Source organism: Diaporthe batatas (genome assembly GCF_019321695.1).
Source record: "Diaporthe batatas strain CRI 302-4 chromosome Unknown Contig00004, whole genome shotgun sequence".
Classification (NCBI taxonomy): Eukaryota; Fungi; Ascomycota; class Sordariomycetes; order Diaporthales; family Diaporthaceae; genus Diaporthe; species Diaporthe batatas.
Genome location: NW_025408551.1, coordinates 2,349,547 through 2,371,555, shown reverse-complemented (window position 1 = coordinate 2,371,555; position 22,009 = coordinate 2,349,547). Strand labels below are relative to the sequence as shown.

General features: G+C 50.9%; 9 protein-coding genes across 9 annotated transcripts; 3 read left to right on the top strand and 6 right to left on the bottom strand.

Annotated features, from left to right (window-relative positions):
• Nucleotides 1-136: 136 nt before the first annotated feature.
• On the bottom strand, nucleotides 137-945 carry KVR01_004815 (uncharacterized protein; the record flags this gene model as incomplete). The annotated part of the gene is made up of 5 exons (XM_044782922.1): nucleotides 137-243; nucleotides 312-546; nucleotides 608-744; nucleotides 818-844; nucleotides 903-945. 5 exons carry the CDS (start codon nucleotides 943-945, stop codon nucleotides 137-139), a joined length of 549 nt encoding a protein of 182 aa, XP_044646979.1.
• Nucleotides 946-2,642: 1,697 nt separating this feature from the next.
• Nucleotides 2,643-3,286, top strand: KVR01_004066 (uncharacterized protein; the record flags this gene model as incomplete). Its single annotated transcript, XM_044789276.1, has 2 exons — nucleotides 2,643-2,930; nucleotides 2,987-3,286. The coding sequence occupies 2 exons, from the start codon at nucleotides 2,643-2,645 to the stop codon at nucleotides 3,284-3,286; spliced, it is 588 nt and encodes a 195-aa protein (XP_044646230.1).
• A 162-nt stretch (nucleotides 3,287-3,448) lies between these two features.
• Nucleotides 3,449-5,470, bottom strand: KVR01_004301 (uncharacterized protein; the record flags this gene model as incomplete). Its single annotated transcript, XM_044792334.1, has 2 exons — nucleotides 3,449-3,535; nucleotides 3,578-5,470. The coding sequence occupies 2 exons, from the start codon at nucleotides 5,468-5,470 to the stop codon at nucleotides 3,449-3,451; spliced, it is 1,980 nt and encodes a 659-aa protein (XP_044646465.1).
• A 1,674-nt stretch (nucleotides 5,471-7,144) lies between these two features.
• On the bottom strand, nucleotides 7,145-8,791 carry KVR01_004131 (uncharacterized protein; the record flags this gene model as incomplete). Its single annotated transcript, XM_044785719.1, has 1 exon — nucleotides 7,145-8,791. One exon carries the CDS (start codon nucleotides 8,789-8,791, stop codon nucleotides 7,145-7,147), a length of 1,647 nt encoding a protein of 548 aa, XP_044646295.1.
• A 1,720-nt stretch (nucleotides 8,792-10,511) lies between these two features.
• Nucleotides 10,512-11,858, top strand: KVR01_004434 (uncharacterized protein). The gene is made up of 3 exons (XM_044782566.1): nucleotides 10,512-10,717; nucleotides 10,790-11,280; nucleotides 11,331-11,858. The coding sequence occupies exons 1-3, from the start codon at nucleotides 10,598-10,600 to the stop codon at nucleotides 11,743-11,745; spliced, it is 1,026 nt and encodes a 341-aa protein (XP_044646598.1). The 5' UTR covers nucleotides 10,512-10,597; the 3' UTR covers nucleotides 11,746-11,858.
• Nucleotides 11,859-13,218: 1,360 nt separating this feature from the next.
• On the bottom strand, nucleotides 13,219-14,507 carry KVR01_004535 (uncharacterized protein). Its single transcript, XM_044786771.1, has 2 exons — nucleotides 14,195-14,507; nucleotides 13,219-14,101 (listed from the first exon to the last, which is right to left on the bottom strand). The coding sequence occupies exons 1-2, from the start codon at nucleotides 14,435-14,437 to the stop codon at nucleotides 13,331-13,333; spliced, it is 1,014 nt and encodes a 337-aa protein (XP_044646699.1). The 5' UTR covers nucleotides 14,438-14,507; the 3' UTR covers nucleotides 13,219-13,330.
• A 3,223-nt stretch (nucleotides 14,508-17,730) lies between these two features.
• On the top strand, nucleotides 17,731-18,540 carry KVR01_004574 (uncharacterized protein; the record flags this gene model as incomplete). The annotated part of the gene is made up of 2 exons (XM_044792098.1): nucleotides 17,731-18,186; nucleotides 18,274-18,540. Exons 1-2 carry the CDS (start codon nucleotides 17,785-17,787, stop codon nucleotides 18,538-18,540), a joined length of 669 nt encoding a protein of 222 aa, XP_044646738.1. The 5' UTR covers nucleotides 17,731-17,784.
• A 180-nt stretch (nucleotides 18,541-18,720) lies between these two features.
• KVR01_004478 (uncharacterized protein) lies at nucleotides 18,721-19,986 on the bottom strand (the record flags this gene model as incomplete). The annotated part of the gene is made up of 1 exon (XM_044784367.1): nucleotides 18,721-19,986. The coding sequence occupies one exon, from the start codon at nucleotides 19,984-19,986 to the stop codon at nucleotides 18,721-18,723; it is 1,266 nt and encodes a 421-aa protein (XP_044646642.1).
• A 635-nt stretch (nucleotides 19,987-20,621) lies between these two features.
• KVR01_004780 (uncharacterized protein) lies at nucleotides 20,622-21,874 on the bottom strand (the record flags this gene model as incomplete). Its single annotated transcript, XM_044788359.1, has 3 exons — nucleotides 20,622-21,403; nucleotides 21,507-21,621; nucleotides 21,689-21,874. 3 exons carry the CDS (start codon nucleotides 21,872-21,874, stop codon nucleotides 20,622-20,624), a joined length of 1,083 nt encoding a protein of 360 aa, XP_044646944.1.
• Between the last annotated feature and the right edge of the window lie 135 nt (nucleotides 21,875-22,009).

Here is a 22,009-nt window from a genome sequence, read left to right as displayed (position 1 = left end):
GCGAGCTGCGCCGTGACGGTCAGATGATCTAGGAGATGACTCGTCAGGAGCCGGGGCATGATCACAAAGAGGGTGGTTATATTTACAAGAGCGGCATATTGTTGGTAGACGAACTGAAGAACAAAGCCGAACTGCCTCATTGAGCTTCGGATTGGATTCTGTCCATCCTGTCCAAAGTCGCGGCAGCCTTGTTGATGGAAACAACACTCCGTTGAATGGCTCTCACGCTATTTATGAGGATGGCTTGCAACAGGCAATCAGGTCAGCACACTGCGGCACCCTCCCAGCACGCCGGGCCGGGCGAAACTTACCAGCGGGGACGACCACCCAGGGCGCATTAAACCCAGCGTAATAGACCCAAAAGTATAGGAATTCAGGCCGACTGTACACGAGACCCCTGTATCTCTCATTGGCGTAGCACGTCGAGTAATAAAGGGCCACGCCGTACAGGTGAGCCAGGCTCACGATGATCTGCAGCGGATATCGCAGGCCGCCGCCGCGGCAGATGGACACCGCCGTCGCAAAGCACAGTGGGCCCCACACAATCTGTTCATTTTCTCAGTCATCAGCGGACAGGGTCGTGTTGAGTTTATGAAAAGTAGCATACTGCCGTTATTGCCTCGACGCATATCATGAAGGGGTCCGAGGTGAGGTATCTCGAGTCCGACAGGGCGTACTCCTTCCACAGCTGGGCGAAGAGGTCATTCGAGCTTGCGAGATGGGCGTGGTTGAGCACGAAGTATCCTGAAGTTTCACAGAAGTGTGTCAGAGAACACTTGGAGCGAATGATTCTCAGTCATTGAGCTTGGGCACGTACCTTCGAAGAAGCAGTGGAGAGAGCCGCCTTCATTCCTATGTTAACGGATGCAGCCCTCAAACAAGCAACAGGACGGATGACTTGCATAGAATGAACCATCCGAGAACAAATTTATCATATGGTCTCATCTGCGGGTTAAAACGTGTCGCAAGCCATAGTGCCGTGAGCATGGTGGTGCTCAACAGACTCGCGAATGTCACAAGCAGCTCCTGGACAGGACTGGCATTGGGGATGTAGTGTGGGATATCGGCGTCCTGGGGGAAGTATGGGTGGCCTGTCACCGACAACGTCTGGGCCATTCTCAATGTCTACTGATTCATTTATGCAATGCTGTCGTGCGAGTCTGTCTCCAAACTGCCCGTCTATAGCCAGACATCTTGGGGAAGTCTCCAAGGTTGTGACAGGGGGGTTGCGGGTTAGGGCTTTTACGCCTAAACACATCACAGCCGATAATTTCGGTAAAAATATCCGGATTCATGGGGGGGGGGGGATTCCAGGCCACCGTCAACTGATCCTTCAAAACGATCTCAATGCAGTTGTCACGAGAGGGAAAACAAAGAAAAGGCAAATGTCTTCAATATCTCAATTGTAGTTAAGTCGGCGCTATCTTCTTGTAAGGGGTAATGTTTGAGAGGATTGCGATGTAAGAATAAGCTTATAAGTCTCTCCAATCTAGACCTAGCGAAGATTTTTGTTCCCTACATGCGAGAGGAAGGCTAGGGTCCTGAAGTGGGTGGGCGATTGTTGGTTCCAGATGTCCCCAACCACCCATGCGCACACTCGCAGCAACCATGGTACAACTTTCTGTAGCGAAGTACTTTCAGAGATAAAACCTATAAGATATAGACGTCCGTGAGTGGTTTCGCTTCTATTCCGTATATGTCGAAGCCATACACGGCACCTTCATACAATGGTATGGACCCTTTACACAGTGGTAAACGCTCAAAGACCCAGCGTTTGAAAAACACAATAACAGCAACTTATTAAGAAGACTATGCCTGCTTAAATAACCTCAGCCTCGTGCCGTACAGACAAGACCAGGAAGCATTGCTCCTCACGGCGCTGCTGACTAGGAGGACGGCGAAGAGTCATACCAGTTGACGGCAAAGCAGTCATGCGGCGAGACTACAGAGGTTGGTGGAAAAGCGACATGGGAGGAGCGAAGTTCTCATTCTTACAGGGGCTGGAAACTTCGTGGGTTGGTTGGAGAGACCCACAGACTAGATTACAAAATGGATCATGGTCAGGCAGAGGCCATGCACATACTGGAGCTATGGCATTCCCACCTGGGCACTTACGTTTGTTGTCTATGTATAGGCGCGTGAAGATGTTACATGCTGTCTTCCTCTTGACATACAACCATCATTAAATCTTTGTTGAACAATCGAGGAATTGTGTATTCCAAATTATTACGAGACTCAATCAACAATCCTTACCCATCATTTCCTCGACAATGGGAACAATCACCCCGCCCGTGGACGGCAGTCTGCTCAGCTCAAGCCCTGATGAATCTACTTGGCAAGTAGACATGGAAGAGCTTATAGCGGCAGCAAAGGCATACATGGAACTATGCAACAGCCGAGACTATCGCGAAAACATTGGAGGATTTCCATTCACGCCAAAGGTCCCTCCTCCTGGAGTGACTCGCCTCTGGGTAAAGACACATGCTGGAGAGCCCACACTTGAAGGGGAATGTGACACACAGAACTACGTACATGACGAAATCACCAAGAGAGACCCGCCGATAAGTCATGAGTTCCATGTGCCCAAGGTTTACGCTTATGCGGAATTCGATATTGAGCAATTTCCTTACAGTTGCATCGCCATGGAGTTTGCCACGGGGACCCCTCTCAGCACTATCATGCGGCCTACTCTGCGGTCAAAGGATTTATCGGAGTCAGCTAAGAATGAAGTGCTCCGCCCGTACAAAGACAAGGTCGCCCGTTTCTTATCTTTCCTCCTCTCTCTCGAGCCGCCGCCCGATACCGCCCCAGCCCCTGTCAACGGCGGCCGAATCCAAAACTTTGTGTTCGGCCGTGATAATCACGATGCACCTTGCATTTTCGACACGCTGGAGCAGCTCCAGGACTGGGTCAATCGAGAGAACGAGAAGGTACGTTTTAGGAAGGGCTGTCATGAAGCCTTGACTAACATTCTCGCCACGTGTAGATGAAACTCAACCCTGATCTCACAACGGCCGACCTTGTATCAGAGGGCCTCAGGCTGTGTTACTGTGATGTCGGCTTCCATAACTTCCTGCTGGAGGACCCTGACGATCCAAATAGCCGATTGACAATCATCGACTTCGAACACACCGCCTGGCTTCCCTTCAGCTTCCTAGTATGGGCGCTGTGGGATAAGAGGGAGGTGTACATGGTGGATCAAGTTACATCACAGACCGGGATGGGGATACCGAGCGGAAATGTTGAGGCTCTTCACAACATATTTCTACAGCGACGGTGGCTCTAGCTATGTGTGCAAGTGGCAGGCGATACACATGTAAGGTGCCTTAGGAATGATCATTATGCCAGTCATACGGCATCCTAGGATCTGTAATACTATATAAATACGTATGAGCAGAAGGCTGTCAGGACTTCTTCCACAGCAGTAAGCTGACATATTTAATCTTTCTTATACTATATCAAATTCCCGCACACCTGAGCTCAATTTCTCTAAATCCTCCGCGGTGAGCTTAAGTTTGGCGTAGGGATCCTGTTGCTACTCGCTGTGAAATTCCGCTGACGAACAAGGAAACAAGACTTCAAGCCGCGGGTCCATCAGCGAGCGTTCCCTGGTCCGGGCGTCTTCCCAGCACGAATGGACGCCCCATTCCCGGCTCGAAGCATAGACTCTGCGGATGTCTGGCGGCAACGGACCCAGTAGTTCTTCCCCTTCAGAAATTCCGAGCGCATAACACTCGCCTACTATACGGAACTGGTCCTCCCCATGAGGCCGGAGAACCATGGGCGTGTGGCACCCGATGAAGACGCAGACAATGTCTCCTTGCCGGGCCAGCGGGGGTGCGATCCCCAGATGCCCGCCGCTCGTGTGCATCAGCTGCCTGCCTCCTATCATCGCCCGCGACACGCCAAAGAAGCCGGTATGTGGCCCCAAGGACTCGTCCTCGAGATCTCTTTGTGCCTCGGGCCGGTAGAGGTCTTCGAGCGTGCGCATTGCGTCCTCTAGGCCGGGCTCGTGGCCGACCCACGGCTCTCTGTGCTCTGCTAGAGCATTGGCAAGGATTGTCCTCGTGTATGCCTCCTTCATGGTGATCCCGGTCACGTAGTCGCCAGTCAGCTCGCTCTCCGGAATGAGTTGCCGGATAGCGTCCGCGACCTCTCTGATGTGTCTGGCTGTCAGTATGTCCGGCACAGGCTGCAGACGTGTGATCGTCATCGTCGAGGTGCCTGTCAGGGTCAGGGTGCGACGGTCGGGGGACAGCGTGCAGACAGCTGCTAGCTGCGACGAGGCGAGGCCCCTCCAGAACATCCTCCCGAAGATGGTTTCCTTTTTTGACCAGTCCGGTGTCCAGCTGGGCACATCCGGCCCATCGTCCGGCTGGGGTTCGCACTGGCTCAAGAGGTTGCAGCATTCAAAACGGACGATCCACCGCCACAGGACATCCCGGAAGACAGTACCAAAATCCTTCGTGTAGTCCGGGATACCGACCACCTCCCTCTCCGCCTCGGGCAAGAAGTTCAGCACCGCGTAGACCCTGTCCCGCCTGTCCGAGCAGCTGGACTGTCCAAAGGCGACACGGATGAACCCGAGCCCCACCGTCGACGGTTGCCCGATGAAGCCCCTGAGGAGAAGGATCCGCTCGTACAGCCTGGTCTCATACTCGCACGGCGGACGGTGCCTGTTGCTCTTGTAGAGGCCCACCAGGCCGCGCCGGAACAGAGGCCACGCGACAGCACAGGTCCCGCACTGGACCACGGCCTCTTTCTCGAGGGCGAGGATCTCCTGGCGGATCCAGAGCCGGGAGAACCAACCCCGGCAGAGGAGATGGTAGATCGAGCGGGTGTCCTCGGGGGTAATGAGGATGGTCCCGTCTGGGTTCATCTTCGGCATCGGGGACGAATAAGCCTTGTTTTCTGGGACGCCCACGTGCTTGAGCCACGCTGGGAACTCGTAATCGACGTGCGTGCCCATGCGGGCGATGAACCTCAGCGCGCGGGTGCTCTCGTGCTGTTCTGGGCCGAGCCAGGCGATGACGTGGGCCGCGAAGCTGTAGATGGCGCCCATCTGCGCAACCTGGGGCCCCTTCTCGAGATCGTTGGACTGGTCGATGCATAGCGCGTCAATCCAGAGCCTCCGCGGCCTGTCTGGGTACCGCATATTGCGGAGGGCGACGGCCAAGTTTCGCGTCACTGAGACCACGGTGGTCTTTTCTTTTCCAACGTAGACCGAGAAGGGAGTCTGGTCCGTGTCCCAAACGTATGAGACTGCTTCATAGTAGAGTGGTCCGTCAGGAACAATGGGCGTCGGGTTCAGGTCCACCACCAGGTCCTCATCGGTCGTGCCCGCAGGATGCAGGCTGACGAGCCTCGTGTGCCCGGTGGAGGGTAAGGGAGGGTACCGGTACTGGTTCACATCGGCTGTGTCCTCCGCATTGTCCTGTCTGTCCGGCTTTGAGCGGGGTATAGCGTCCATCTGGTTCGACTGTGAGGTGCCCGCAGGTCACTGTGTCGATGAAACGTGCTGTGCATCTGCTCTTGGGAGATTCAACCAACAAACCCCAAGAATACGTCTTGCATAGGTCGTGTGAGGATCCTCCGTTGCCTCGGTTTGGCTCACCTCAGAGATATATCACAACCCTAGAAGTAGGCCGGGGGCTCTGTTATGGGACAAGATCCAATAGCATTTGGAGCCTCTTTGCCTGTCCACCGAGGCAAGTAGGAGGCCAGCGAAATCAGAAATGCCATCCACGCAAGTTATCTCCTGCTGTCTGCGAAAAGGAAGTGCGGTGCCCCTGTCTGAAATCGAGTCATGCACGGGCCTTTGCAATTCACAATTAAAATGAAATTAAAAATTAGTGATGAGTTTTCGAAAGCATAGTGCATTTAGTAATGCTGTTAAGAAGACCATGTTTAGACCTGAAATTTGGGTATCAAGCTCTTTTTAGAATGGGTGAGTTTTTGCTGTGAATTTGCAAGTTCAATGCGGAGGGAGGGGGGATTTCACTTCGATTTCCCAGACAGCGTCAGCTGCCACTGTCTCTGAAAAACGAGAGTTGCCCCCCCCCTGTTTTATGACCCCTGTCAAAATTTTTAAAGGTTTATTAAAAAGTAGTCTTCTTTTAATAACTTTATTACTACTTAACCTAAAAATATATAAAAAATATATTTATAATCCTTATTAAAACTTCTATATAATAATATTTTTTAAATATTTATTATTAAATCTTTCTTATATAAGGTATAAAGGTTATTAGGTTGATAAGATAAGTAAGTGTACGGACCTACTAAGTAGTTTAACCTACAACTCTAGGAATATATAAACTTTAAATAAAAATTATTTTAAAAATTGTCTTTTATAAAGACTTTTATAAGGATTATAAATATATTTTTTATATATTTTTAAGTAAAGTATTAATAGAGTTATTAAAAGAAGACTACTTTTTAATAAACGTTTAAAATTTTTAACAGGGGTAATAAAACAGGGGGGGGGCAACTCTCGTTTTTCTGAGACAGCAAGTCTCCGGAACTTGTTTTGCTTTTCGCGCTAAAATGAGGAGGGTGGGCGAGAAACTAGAGCCAAACTGAATGCCTATAGCGGACCTGCTTATGTGCTTCTCGTGTAAGAATCACTCATGATGCTGGCCTGTGTCGACAATGACAACAGATTCGCACTAGGGAAACCACCGTGAAAACCATGAGGCACACGGAGTCCAACACCGTATGAAGCGCGCCATGTATGTCCTCGGACGTATACGGAATAGAAGCGAAACCACAACCACATAGTAAAAAAAGCGTAGATTGCTTGTAGGGAAAACTCTGGGATGCTTATGCGCTGTAGTGGCTACGTGCACCAGAACCTTCGACGGCAAAGGGAAACGAGGCCGAGGTAGAAGCAGAGATAAGGCAGGCTGTCGGAGCTCACACCGATGTGAATTACTTACTTTTCATGACTGAACTGCGCGGCCCAGTGGGTTTCCAAGCAGCCTGCAGTTCATTTCGGGGACCGCATTGATGGTAGCACTTGTTCCTTGTTGAGAATTATCCATTTCTATGATAACGTATGCCCTATAAAAAATAATTTTCGGCTTCTCTTAAGCCTTATTAGTATCGTTAACTACACGACACGAAACCTAAAGACTCCCAAGATTCATTGTGCTTTCTCACCGCCGTCAGGGGTCTCCTGCTCTGGTTTTGTCTTCTCATCTAGCCCATAATTCGTCTCCAACTCTGTTCTCAGCGGGACGTGTTTCTCTATTGCCACTGCGACCAAACCAGTAGCGCCAAAAGCCATGGCCCCGAACCAAACAGCCTTCAACGCCTGCAAATAGACACCCAAAACCTCAGATCGTACTGTTGGCTCCAAATTCTGGATATAGGGGTCGCTTGCGAACTCATATGCTTTTCCCCAGCTGAGTGTCTCTCTCACAGTAGTATTGGAAACCTGATATGAGAGCTCGTTGAAGCGATTGTTAAATAAGATCCCCGGGATTGTGACTCCCCACACGTAGCCAAAGCTGCGGAGAAATGAATAGACACCAGTGGCCGTGGCAACGTCTTTCTCTGACAAGCCAGCCAGTACGGCAGGTAGGGTCGTTGGGAGGATGCACGCCCGGCCCAGCGCATCTACAATCTGCAGCATGGCCCATCCACCAGCATGTGTATTCCTGCTCAGTAAAGTGTTGAGGCCAGGTCCAAGCGTGCTCAAGATAAACCCAATAGCATGCAAAGGGCGATACCGGCCAGTCTTGGAGAGCACGATGCCGGCGACGACAGAGCCAGGAATGAGAACAAACATGAAGGGCATAAAATTGACCCCTGTCTGGGTGAGCCCATTGCCGCGGACCGCAAGGAAGTAAAGCGGCCAGAAGAAACAGACCCATTGAAGCAGCATCGATGTGACGAAGATCATGTAAAAGGATGCCGATGAGGTTCTGTTGTAGAAGACGTGTGGGGGTAGGCAAGGGTTCTTTTCCTTGATGAAGTTCTCGTATGCGTGAAACGCAGCCCACCCAACAAAGCCCACCACAATCGGGATGATGATCCGCCATGAAGACCACGCATAGATGGATCCGCCAAAGGTAAGACCGATGAGGATTGACATGATGGAGCCGATGAAGATAATGTTACCGATCCAATCTATCCGGCCAATGGCGTCTTTCCACGGGATCGAATGATGCTTGATTCGAAGGAGTTTGACTTGGACGGGAATGACGAGGCCACAGATTGGAAGGTTCAGATAAAAGCACCAACGCCAGTCCCTATCTGCAAGGGCACCGCCCACAATAGGTCCCACAATAGCCCCAAGTGCAGCGGTAGATAGCACTATACCAAGATATTTTCCTCTTTCTCTCAGTGGCACCAGGTCGCAAACGATCAATTCTACCAGCAGCATGATCCCACCGCTACCGAGGCCTTGTACGGTGCGGCCAGCGATGATCGTGGCTGTATTGTTTGCACCACCAGCAATGCCGCTGCCCAGTGCAAATATGCAAACACTGATGATCATGGGCCAGCGGCGCCCAAATATGTCGCACAGCTGCGCCAGCCCAGGTTGGATGACCGTTTGAGCAAAGAGGAAGCAGTTTGCAACGTAAACATAATTGTTGCCGATTTGTAGAGTGGACGAGATTCGCGGGAGCGCGATGGCAATTCTGGATCCGTCAAGCGATGCTGTGAAAGCAATGAGGCACAGCGAGGCTATGAAGAGCCAGAACGAAGCGCTATGTGGAGCAGAATCTGGTGTGGTATCGTGCCCTCCCGGAACAGCTTCGGACGAAGACTTCAAAGACGGCATTGAAACTATACAAGACGACGGTTCAGGACTGTTTGGTCTTTGATCAAAAGGTGACATGAGGCACAACGAAACCATCAGAGAAAGAACTGAGTAAGGCCCAAGGTAGAGTAGGCTTTGGGTGAGAAAAGGGGGTTTCTCGCATTCTGAGCGTGGGTGACTGGGTACTTGAACAGCCACATGACACACTCAGAGTACTTGAAACCAGAACAATATATACTTAGGTACCTGCCTCGGCCGGTTAAATGTTATCTTAATCTTGGCAGCCCCCATACCGTATATTAGTAGGCATAGGGGGTAGTCACTGTAAACTTCTTTTATTTATTTAATTCTTATTTCTTTAAAACTAATATTAAAAAGATTTAAAGTAAATAGTAGTTTTATAATATAAGTAATATTTTAACTATTTAATAATTTCTTTATAACTAAATAAATTTATAAAACAAGAGTTATTAAAAGAAAAGAAGGTTATAAAGAAGTGTTTATACCTTCCTTTATATAAAAAGAGAAAGAGTTCTTTCTTTCTTCCTTTCTTCCTTCCTTTAACTTTAATATTAAGTCCTTTACCTTCCTCCTTTAAATTAGTTAGAATCCTATATTTAAAGATTTTAAAGTAGGGTTATTAAAGGTAAACTTTTTAAAAGGAAAGCTAATAGAAGTAAAGTTAATAAAAGTTAAAAACTTAAAAAAGATTTAATAAAAAGAGAAAGGAAAGGAATCTCTTTTAGCTAGTTAATATATTTAAATAGAAAACCTACCTTTAAGAATTTAAAAAAGAGTTACTTAAAAGGAAGGAGTTTTTTAAATAAGTTTATTTTTAAATTAAAAATTAATCCTCCTTTATAATTACTTTTAATATTTAAAGTTTATTTAAATTCTTAAAGATTTTATTTAAGTATAACTATTTATATTATTTTAATTATTAGATTAGAATAAATATTTTAATAATAGTTTTAGGTATTAAGAAAGGGCTTTAGAGTAAGGAAATAACCTAAAAGCCCTAGGTCCTCCCAGTAACCCTCTCGAGTACGCACCAAAGCACGGTATGGCCGGGAGGTCGCAGCGCAATTGGTTGCCGACGGACCCTGGGCATGTAAACCAACCCCCTTTTGCCAAGCGAGCGTTCGCGGATGCGCTTTGTAGGTTGGTTCGCAAGAGGACATTGCAGCCAATGATCCGGCAGTATCCGAAAGAAGGAGACGGACGCTTACAGGAGTGGTGCCGATGATCAGTTCAAAGCCCATGCGACGCTGGCGCCTGTGGCGACCCTTCGTGGCCGCAGCAATCAGTGTCAGGAATAGGAACATCATGTCACAGCCTGGCCCGCCTGCGAAGTTGTCCGGCAGAGTGGTTTCGTTTTTAATCCCCACACATGTAAAATGTCCGGCAGAAAAGTGAGGAATGGGCAACGCTTGGGTGCGGGTGATTTCCCCACCCGCAGCTAATAATTACCTCAATACAAACATACCACGCATGATTGGTCTTGTAATACCACACACCCTGCCAAGATGAGACCAAATCTCACCGGTCCCCGCCAACAGAGTCGGGCCATCCTCAATACTGGGGACGAGGCTCTGCTCAACTGTATGCTGGGCAATGTGATCGTTGCGTTCTTGTTAGGTCGCTTTAGCGGCTCTAATTTCCGTGCCGGACGCGTCAGTACTGGGCACCTGGGCGCATCCATCCCCAACAACCCACTTCCTTTAACGTTATCCCTTTGCAACTTACACCTCCTCCTCATTCACAGAACGTACTCTGCGAACAGTTCGCCACTTGTTGAATCGTTTTAGATCTTTCGTCGTTTCGACCATGGCGCTATTCACCGTGCTTACCACTGCAGGCGTCTTGCTATGCACTTCTTTCGCATATCTTGTCCGCACCGTCTACAATCACCGAAAGAAGATCAATGACCTTCGGAAGAAAGGCGTGGTGAGTGTCTTCCATCATACTAGTTCCATATTTCCCTCTAAACACTCGTGTCTTTGCTAAGGTCAATTGTAGCCCATGCCGAAGGAATGGAGCTGGGTGACGGGCCACCTACTTGTGTTGCAGAAATATGTTGACCGAATCCCCCCGGACGCAGCCGTAGGGTTTGCCATGAGGGACCTTTCCCAGGAATATGCCGACACAGAGTTGTTTCTTATGGATTTCTGGCCAGTTTACCCTGCTCTATACACAGTATTCGGCCCCCAGATCATCGACACAATCTGTAACAAGTATAACCTCCCAAAAACACCCACCGCGGCTGCCACGATGAAGCCAGTCACTGGGGGTCCCAGCCTCATCTCGATGAACGATGAAAAATGGAAGTACTGGAGATCGTTATTCAACCCTGGCTTTAGTACTGGAGCTATGTTAAATAACGTCCCTCATATTATTGACTCGGTACTGGTATTCCGCGAGAAACTGGTTGAGAATATTGGCAAGGGAAGGTTCTCACTGGATGAGTTCACGACGAAGCTTACTATGGAGGTCATCCTTAAAGTTACCCTGTTGGTCTCTCTAATGTGCTTGCCCAGATAATTTTACTGACTGATCAAAGGGACGATGCGTCGAACTACCAACGAGCACCACACATCCTTCCCACCGCACTGGGCCGGATACTGCGCTGGCATTCGTTCTGGGACCCTCGAATACTGATTCACCCCTTCCGTCCATTCGTCCAGAAGTACAATGGGTATGTGATAGATACGTACATACGCAAAGAGCTGGAAAAGCGACATCTAGAGATCAGAGAATCGAGAGCCTCAGACGTCTTGACTACACAGCCAAGGGCTATGAAATCAGTCATCTCTCTTGCACTCGAAGCATACCTGGACGAAGGGAAAGAGACCCTGGACGAGGAGTTCACAAAGTTTGCCGCATCTCAAATCCGGCTTTTCCTGTTTGCCGGGACTGACACCACCGCGTCAATGCTGGTTTACGTCTATCATATGCTAGCGAAGCACCCTAACTAGCTCAACCAACTCAAAGGGGAGCACAACCAAATTTTCGGGACAAACCCGGCCAATGCTGCCAGCCTCCTTCGAAATACACCAAGTCTCTTAAATAATTGCAAGTTGACACTGGCGTTTATCAAGGAGACACTACACATCTACACACCCGCCGGTACTATGCGCTCTAGACTCCCAGGTGTCACTGTGGCTGATTTTCAGGGGAACAAGCAGCCTGTAGACTACGTGGGTATCAATGTACTACACCAGGCACTACATTTTAACCCTCGGATATGGCCCAGAGCAAACGACTTCCTACCAGAGCGGTTCCTCATGGGACCTGAGCATGAGCTACATCCAGACCCGGCAGCGTACCGCCCCTTCGAGCAGGGCCCTCGGAACTGTATCGGGCAGACATTAGTGATGAATAAACTCCAGATCGCCATCATTCTAACCTGCAGAGACCTTAATTTAAGGGATGGATATACTGATTTTAATGTCGAGAGAGAAAGCCAGATGGGTGCTTGGGGCAGGCTAAAGAGAAGAGTGTTTGGGGAACCGATGAGGACTCTTCACGGGGACAGGGCTTATCAGACAGATTCAGGAGGCCTGCACCCTATCGATGGGTATCCTTGTTATATTGACTGGGTGAAGGGGAGTTGAGATACTGGCTACTATTCCTGCTAGTAAGGGCTGAAATGTGTATGGGTTATAGAGTTGAGTGGAAATGCTTAATAGGTTAGTTGATGTATCTAGTATGTGTATTGGTAGAATTTTGGATGGAGATACTGCTTCATATTTATATGAACGAGTCTATGCTTTAACTGCTTTGTCTGATACTGCCATTCTTGCCTTCCTATAGTCACACAACGCTGAAAATTTGGCATGTCATCATCTTGTTAGGGTAGGCTTCCTGGCCCACCGAGCCTCCGCCCATTGCGGCTGCCTGAATTACACGGTCGGGGACACTTGGTACCCTGGGTACCGCCTCTGTTTTCTATACTTCGACCATTGCGTGTAGATTAGCTCGTTCTTCTCAACCTCATCCACGTCCGCAACAGCCAGGTCTTCGTTGTAGGTCCGCCAACAAAAGCATCATCTGCCAGTGTCTCGTTTGAGTGACGTAGGCCCTGTACTTTCCTGCACGGATTCCTATTGGATCGTGAGGATTTACGAGCGTATAAAAGGTTTTTGTCATGTACGGTAGGCAGCTTACGCTTGTCACGGAACTATGGCGGCGATAGACAGGAACATTTCTTGTCCCTGGCTCCCATCCACATATTCAGCGCTACACGAGAGCCTGTGATCTCACATTGCGTTCTTCTATCTACCATGAACTTGTACAGTCACCAGAGCAGCAACTAGGCGAACGGCCGCGGAATCCAACATCGACAGCGTACGGTCTGTAGTTACCCTCAGCCGCCCACTTTGGCGGCGGGCTGCGGGAGATGCCCATGACGGAGTGGCCATTGGAGAGGAGTTCATCTAACACACAGGAACCACACTGGCCATGGCTGAAAAGTTCGAGTCCGCTTGTACTCTAGGTGGAATTCGGAATCATGAATTGTAATCATGTGACCTCAGGAATCCCTCTTTCTCCTTCGTCTTGCTAAGAAGGCCTCTCGTTGTGTTCATCGCAGATGGCCTCCTCCTCCTCCTCTTCCTCCCACTTTCTCCAATCATAGTCATAAGGGTTGATTCCGCATCCTTCTAGGTCGCCACCCCATTCCAACAGCTTCTCCGGGACTGTTATTTTGGTCTCGTGATGGACGGCCCAATTAAATACCATATCTACGAACGACCGGACCTCGGCTATTCTCAGCTTGCAAAGTCCCTTCCATGACGTTCGATCAAGACAGGGGTGGTACATAGTCCAGGAACGGCTGAAGTCGATGAGCTTGCCTCCAAGATAGTTTTTCGGGTTGATATCTCGAATGAGAATACCAAGTGAGTGCAGAGTCTCCATGTCCTCATACATCTGGCTTATCTGCGACTTGTCAAAATCTGGCGTCTCCTCTGGGACAAAGTCCTTGAGGATTGCCCGCAGGCGGTCGTGCCGGTTCGATTCCCGTCGAAACCACAGGGCCTGGCCATCCAACTCTTCTGCAGTCTTGGGATCTATGTATTCCGGGCCGCAGGCTTCGGTAACAAACTTTTCCTGCTCTGGGGTGAGAAGGACGTAGCCATGGGCACGAACGGCGATGTCTTCGTGGTTTTCTTGCTTGAGGCGTCCGTACACCCGGCATTCATTGTGAAACGGGTCCAGATAGTCAAGGTAATCTTGCGGTGTGAGTGGTGGCCGTCCCTCGTCATCATATTCTGGTGCTATGATCCACCTGCCAGAAGTCTTCTTGAGACCGACCCAATACTGAAATGGAAACTAGTTTTTCACAAGAAAAGTAGAGTTAGTGCAATAAAACGACTGCGGTTCCGAGCAGCGAGCATGAGGGACTTCAGGACGGCGTTGACTCACTACTTTCAGGGCATAGTACTTGTCGTCAACTTTCACTTTCCACACCTTGGAATCCAAATCGTCTTCATTTCCGATGTAACGTATGAATTCGAGTTCGACATCTGCAGTGCCACGAAAAGGCTCGAGCTTGGGTCCTTTGATGCGAGGGAGCGGAAAGGGCAGGGAAGTGGTTAGATCTGTGAAAGCGGTGGAGGTCGTCATGGTCCTCTCAGATGATGGGATACAGGCAGGATCCACCAACATAGACAGTTAAACTATTGGTTGAAAAGATAAGCTATATTGCAGATTTGGCAGATGATAAAATGATTCTCGCTGTTCTTGAGATAACAAAGAGAAAAGCAACAGTTGATTTAGACACAAAGTTGCACGACTTTGTGGGGTCACATTTACCCTAACCCTTCCAGCCCCCAATCCGCCCCCAATCCGTGCCTCAGGTGCCCCGTTTTGCGCCTCCTGTTGGTAACCCAACATAAGAATTAATCTTTTTAGTGGGAATGCGTGTGTGTTGGTGGGGTTGTGCGTTGCAGGGTGCGTTGACTTATAAGCTAGAGGTATATATTAGAGCTCTCTGTACGTCCAGCTGTACTTCATGATCCTCATCAAAACCCATCGCAACTTTCAGCTGGCCTGGCCATTCCGCCCATTCAACCACTTATTGCTTGACTCCAAGCCTTGAGCTGCATTTGTTTCAAAACAGTTCATTTGATATATACACATCATTCATCTTTACGTTCCGTTCACGTGATTTAGCAATGACAACCATCCGAGAGATCCTTGCCACGGAGAACCCCTCACTCATTCATCAGTGGAGAGGGACTAGCTACCGCAATACAGTGTCCAGCACTGATAATGATGTCGTTCACTTCAATGATACACAAAACTACACCATCCAGGAATGTTTGTAGTTTCAAGATGTCTGAGAAATGGTGGTACAGTGGCTAGCAGTATTAACAATGGTTCCAGGGGATGATTTCACGTTGGAGGCCATCGAGCTGGCTTATGGAGACATTCTCGGGACAACCTTGCAAGACTACAAGAAGCCCCTGACTCCTACAAGCTCGCCGAGGACCATTAAGGAGGAGGCAAAGTTGGATTTCTTCTGGCAGCAATGTGAGTTGGCCTATTAATCTGCTGGTTGTACCGGATGATCATGATGCTGGCCTCTATGCAAAAGTCTACTACACAATTCACTTTATTTGATGCAATGAAAAGCTGTACTGACAAACCTAGGGACGCTCTCTGTCCTCCATGGCTCAATCAACTCAGCCTCACAAATCCTAAGACGTCGTGCTCAGGTTTCCGGGGAAACTGCAATACAGCCTAACACGACACTAGAAAACAGAGGATTGACTTGGAAAGATGCCAATCACCCAAGCGTTGAGTACCTGCCAGGTTGAACTTGTTACGAGCACACTGTTTTCAGAATATACCCAGCGGAACATTCGACAAGACAGAAAGAGCTTACCTACATCGTAGGTGATAGCAAGTTGACAGAGAAGTGGAAATCAGGATACCTGAAGCTATCCCAAAAGGAAGCGCAATCCGTTCCCGCCGCCCCCTCGTGGAATGATGTAGGAAATCCAGCCATCGGTCAGCCACAGCCACTCACCCCAACAGGCTCCTATAATGTGGAGAAGGAGAGACGCCTTCCTTTGCAGCAAATGGCTACTTACTGCCGATTCGCTGCCACCAGATACTTCATCAATACCCAAGATGAGGTCGTTGTATTTCGAGTTAGACGACTCGACGCCACCAAATTGACTAGCATTCCTAAAGGCAAGAAGTCAAGGCTTTTCGCGGCTTTCGAGTATAAGTCTATCCCATGGAACGCCAGTGGGACGAGCACCCTAAACTTCAACCTGGCCGTTTGGGCGCTATCATGCATGGGCATGAATGATAATCATCGCGAAATGGAGGGACCTGGGCATACACCGCTGGATGAGATGGCTCGCCTTACCCACTGGGTTGAAGCCAACGGCGAATACACCAACGTGATCTCAGGACGAGTTATCAAAAAGGAGGACTGGGCCAAGAGAGACACCAGCTTCGTGAAGCTCACACGAGCTGACGGATACAGCAAGACCGAGGGCTTTTATCGCACAACAACCGGGACGAACACAGCGTCCCTGACTGCACAACTAGGAAACATGGCCCTCCGCAGCTCAGCCCCTCAAACGACAGGGAATGCTGGACCAGGCGCGCCTGGTCCATCGACGACCCAGGCCCCTAATTCCACATCCAACCGTCCGGGATCTGGACATGGACAGTCTCCTGCGGCCGGGGTGACTCCCCAGAACCCGGCTCCTACTCCCGCACCGCCGAGGAAACATAGCTCGCCGCCTGATGCACCAAAGCCGAGCCGCACAACATCGGCTCCGACCAGTGCGCGGAGTCGGGACAACTCGCCGTCCGGCCCCTCGAGAAGCAGCAATAACCCTTCTGCTTCTCAACAAGTCACTGCCACGTTCAAAGGCAAGAAGTATCCAGCAACTCTGAAGAACGGTCGACCCTTCTCGATCACGATCGCCAAGAATGATGTTCGCGCTGTGGTGCGGAGTATTAGTGGACAGGGGTATGTTGTTGAAGATAAGGGGACGGTGGTGCCCATCACCCTCAGTCAATGATGGCGCCCTGGAGGTTTGCGTACCTGGTGTTTTTGTATTTTTATTGCCTGCGTTTGTTCAGATTTAGACTGTGCTTTATTGTTTTACTTGATTGCGAGGTGGATTTAATTTGTTATATACTAGCACAGGGCAGGCATAGCGGCATATACTCAAGTAGTAGTATACCTAGATAACGCATTACATTTTCTCTGCACTGTTATTAACATTCTATTTGTTGAAAGTTAGGTTTTGAGCGCTTACCACTCACTGTATGAAGGTGCCACATATTGGGTTTCGTATGTGTGGGGATTAGAAATGAAACGACCCACACATATAATATCTGTTACTACCCTACACGGTGCAACAGCCCAGCTGCTATGAGTTACCTCAATCCACTGTGCTTGACAAAAGAAGTGGTGCAAAGGTGCTTCAGGCCCATTAATGCGGCCGTTCCTGAGTGCACTTTTCTCCAGTAGCCTAGTTAGGGTACCTAGGTATGGAACAATGCACCTAAAACTCTGTCGCAGTAATTAATTCTGTAATAGACGAGACCAGTTATTCCTTAAAGGGGTGTCACTGCAGTAGTCGCAATCATAGCCCCGGAAGCTGTAACTGTGCAACAGTCTCGTACTAGTAGGGGCAAAGACTGATCTTATCAACAACCCATTTGCAAAGCACCTACCACACACCAAGCACAATGACACCAATGAGCTCTTGGCCCCTAAAGCCAAGATGGAGACTGTGGTTATTTATACACCGAGGTGCAAGCAAGTCAGCATTTTAAGAACGCTCCAGGGCCCCGCCACCCATGCCTCAGCCACTTCATTATCCTGCTGCCTGGAGGGTCAAGGGCATAGACTGCCATGTTGTTTAGTAGACATCCATTGGATCTCGACACGCTCAACCTCAACTTCATAGTCCTCTGAGTTCGCATTTCCTCCATCTCACTCTCATTCTCATAAGCACCGAAGGCCTGACCAAGTAGTAATGGCAGACCACAACAACAGCAAAGCCCCAAAGACGCGGCTGGCCGACTCAGCCTACCTGTCGCCATACTCACAAGAAGGGGCGCCCAGGCCACATCCCAACACCAACCCGTATGCACCTCTCCGCGCCAGTGCCCTATCGACGCTCGAGGCAATGGGCTACGACCCCAGCACCATGGTTGAGCGGGGCGTCGTCTGGGCTGAGGACCAGGCTCCCTTCGGCCACGTGATGCACTCGCAGTACATGCATTTCTTGGGCACCTGCTTCCACCGTTTCATGGAGGGCTACGACGAGTTCCTCAGCGAGCAGGAGTACGACGATATGATCCATGCACGGACCGTCGTCCCTGTCATCCGCAAGTACGAGCTGGATATCCGGAGGCAGGTCAAGTATCCCGACTCGGTATGTCTACGGCGTGATCTGTCCACCCAGACTAGATAGATGTCCTGTTGTGGCCAGGCCAGCTGACCAGGCCGGGCCGCCGAACAGCTCATCGCCGCCTACCGGCAGGACCGCATCGAGCCGACGCGCAACAGCGGCACGACGTCCCTGTTCTCACTGAGACAGCAAGCTATAGTTGCCCAGGTCAAGGGCTCCGTGACCTACATGGACGTCAAGACTGGCCGCCCTGATGATATTCAAAGCCGAGGAGGAGGATGGCCGGTGCTGTACGCTGGTCTCACACGCAAGTCTGAAAGTGCAAACGCCATGAGGGAAAAGTGGGAGGCCGACCACCCGGCCAAGTCCAAGATTTGATATATTTTGTGCCTAGACCTACCGGCCAAAGCTTGGTTGAAAGAAACGGAAACTTTGCCACGGATCACTTTCCACGCCTGACAGTCCGCCTGTTGGTGCGCCCACGGCCATCTGTATTGCAGTGCCTCCTACCCTAAATCCAGCTTCCCTAGCAGGTGATACCCCTGTATCCCTAATACATCAGAAGATCCACAGGTTGCAATCCCACTGTCTTCGTGCGATTTGCAACCACCCGTCTATCGTCGCTTGGTCTGGCGCCGGACCGTGGATACTCAGACGTCCGCCCCGTGTTGCCGAGCGTCCATTTCGTGGTGGTATATCGATGTAGACCCTGGTGCTTTGCAGAAGATGGAGTCTCTCGGTGTCTAGAAATCTCGGTACATCTAGCGAGAGGTCTAGCTCGCTCAGCTTTGGGATCTGTGGTAGTGCGTGTGTGACGGATTCGTAGAGCTCGGCCGCCTCGCGGTCGCAGTCCGGGGTCTCCACGTTGACATAGTTGCTGAGGCTGAGGTTTCTCAGGCTGGGCCAGGCCGGGACCGGGGCGCCCCGCGACGGTTCCTTCTTGGCAGCCCACGACTGTTTGAGGAAGTATGGCAAGTCGACTACGTGCCAGAGACTCAGTACCTCGACTCTGCACGTCAAAGCGTATAGAGACTGGCCCAGATGAAGTGAGTGGTCCGCGGGCGACACGGGGTCAGCCATCCTGAGCCCGGCGGGACCGGAGTCGAGAGAGAATCTTTTGAGCCTTGATTCTCGGAAGCGCTCGAGGACCTTCAAGACCTTCATGAATGCTGCTCTGGCGACGGCCTTGGCCTGGACGACGGATAGGTCGGGATTGTCGCCGTGCCCGCCAGCGGGAAACATTGTGTTCAGGGCTGTAACTGTGGGGAAGGGGCCTGAATTATGTGGGTTGATCGAAAGGGACAAATTCATGACCGCATTTATTCGTTCTCTAACGCAGATCCTCTCAAAGTCGTCGAGCACATCGGGGCTGTCGTAACCCTGCATAGCGTTGGAGCGATAACAGCTCTCACCATCGTCGAGTAAAGCACTCCTGCCAAGCTCGGGAATCACAAACGACAGGGAAAGAAAGGTGAGCTTCTCAATCGCTAATTTCCACTGCTTGTCGATGGTGGCATATTCTGCAAGCGGGTTGCGGCGTCTGCTGCGCGCGCTGCCCGCGCTGCGCGCGTTGTATATCCAGGCACCAGACCAGGTAACATTCAAATTTCCCGGGGTCCAGTAGACGTCTCCTCGGCTGCGGAACCACTCCTCGATTATTTCCAAACGGAGCTCATAGGGTAGGCTAGGAAATAGGTGGAAAGACAGTTCGGGGTCAGCCGGGGACTCCATTCTCATGAATTCGACGCCCCCGACGTTCATGTCCATAGGATCCGCCATTGTGAGCGCGACGCGGTCGAGATCGATGTCCATAAGACCCGCCATTGTGAGCGTGATCGGGGCTGGCTGAATCATTGTCGGGTTGTGCAACAGATGCAGATGGGGAATACAAAGGTTATCGAAAGATGGAGAAGCATAACACGGCAGAGTATTTCAGTCTGCGGGGCCAGAGTGATAATATATATGCGCGATTGCTGAATTTGTCAAATTCTTCCAGAGGATGTGCTAGACTAGTCGAACTACACGCTGTTAAAGACATTAGACCACAAATAGAACAGCAGCGGCGCTGGTCTAGTGCCTAGTTTCACTCCCAAGGTAAAACTAATACCCCAGCTCAGCGAAACCACAATGCCAGGTGTTGATGTACAGGATACGGCACAGCTACATTAAAGGACATGTAGCATCATGGAGACGATAGATTCCACGCACGATATTGGTTGCTGATGGTGTGATTTTTACTACTGTGCCCTGAATATTGAATCCTCGGGCATGGTTCTCTAGAAAGGCTGAGCCAAGAGCATGACAACTAATGACAAAACATTCCCTGGCCGGTCGTGTTTATCCACTGACAAATGAACAATCCAAACCCCCAGAATCGACATTAAATCTCGACAGAAGGCCAGTCCAGCACCCGGTCATGTGGCTGATCTGTAGACTGCCTAGTCCTCGCCCCGGTGGCCCTAAACATTTCCATAGCCGCTGGCGCATCGCCCCGCGCCACCTAGGTGCTGGCGCTGTGAGTCGCGCGGACTACTAGCAAGAATAGCCCGCGGGATCTGAAGCTGCCCGTACTTCTGGTCCGGGGATGCGTGCGGGTCGAGCCGCAGGTACTCCATGTTGCTGTTGGCCGGCGTGTGCCCCGAGGCCGCAGAGAAGTCAGTCCTGTAGTAAGGCAGCCGGCCGGGGGCCCTTTCACCACCATCAGCGTCGAAGCTCTTGATGAGCCTGCGCAGGGCCGGGAGGCAGCTCGCCATGATCCCCAGGCCGGTCTCGATGTTCTGCCAGAACAGGACCGAGCCCTGCCTGTACAGGTAGTCGCGGTAGGAGGAGCCGGCGCCGACGTCCGCCTGGGGCGGGATGCAGAGGACCGAGGCGACGCACGCGACGCCGCCCAGCGCCAGGATCGCGCCGGTCGACAGCTTGAGGCTCGTCTTCATGTTGAGGCCGCGGACGATGGATATCGGCACCACGGCGAGTGTGATGTCGACCAGGATGAAGAGGCCCATGAAGGGGTAGATGAGGGTCTGCCACGCCCCCACGCCCTTTCTGCGTCCTGCGTCGCTGGCGGAGTGTACGATTATGAAGATCAGTGAGGTTGCTGTTGATAGGGACACTGCGGCCATGACGAGCCAGAGTGTCCAGGCTGTCTTCCGGTGGCAGGTCCCCTTGATGAGGCGGAGCAGCGTGACGCAGATGGAGGCCTTGGTGAAGCCCAGCGCCAACACGTTGGTCACGTTGACCCCTGGGTTTTTAACATGTCAGCAATTTTGTATCGAAGGATCCTAGGGCGTAGTATGCAGACAGGATAATGGTTTGAGGAGATTTCGGGATTCACTGGTGCTTACAGATGAGTACATGGCCGGCAATACGCAACATGGGCCGGTAGAGCATCACATCTGGACTGCCGATGCCCACTGTCGTTCCCCATGCCGTGATGGCATACTGGGCCAAGTTGAAAACCTGCCGCGCGTCAGTCATGTCTCGCTGGTGGTCGGGGAGCTCGCCCGCTAACGCCGTGTTGACTTACCAGTCCCAGCCAAATGAGGCCGTCGTCGACGTGGAACTTTCGCTCCCGAACTCGCTGCCACGTGCGAAGTCCGACGGCCGCCATGCAGCCCAATCCCAGCAAAATGGCAAAGGCCAGTATTGTCTGCGCATACCCGATGGGTCGCAGGGAGGTGGGCTCCGTCGTGGCCCTCAAATGCAGATGCATGGTCTGTCGTCCGGTGGTGATTGATGCAGTGCGGCAGCAGTTGACTGGTGGTTCCGGTCGAAAGGATTGCTGTGACTCCGTGATGTCTTTGCGTGCAAGACACTGGCCAAAGGCTGGGCACCACAAATCCCGGCC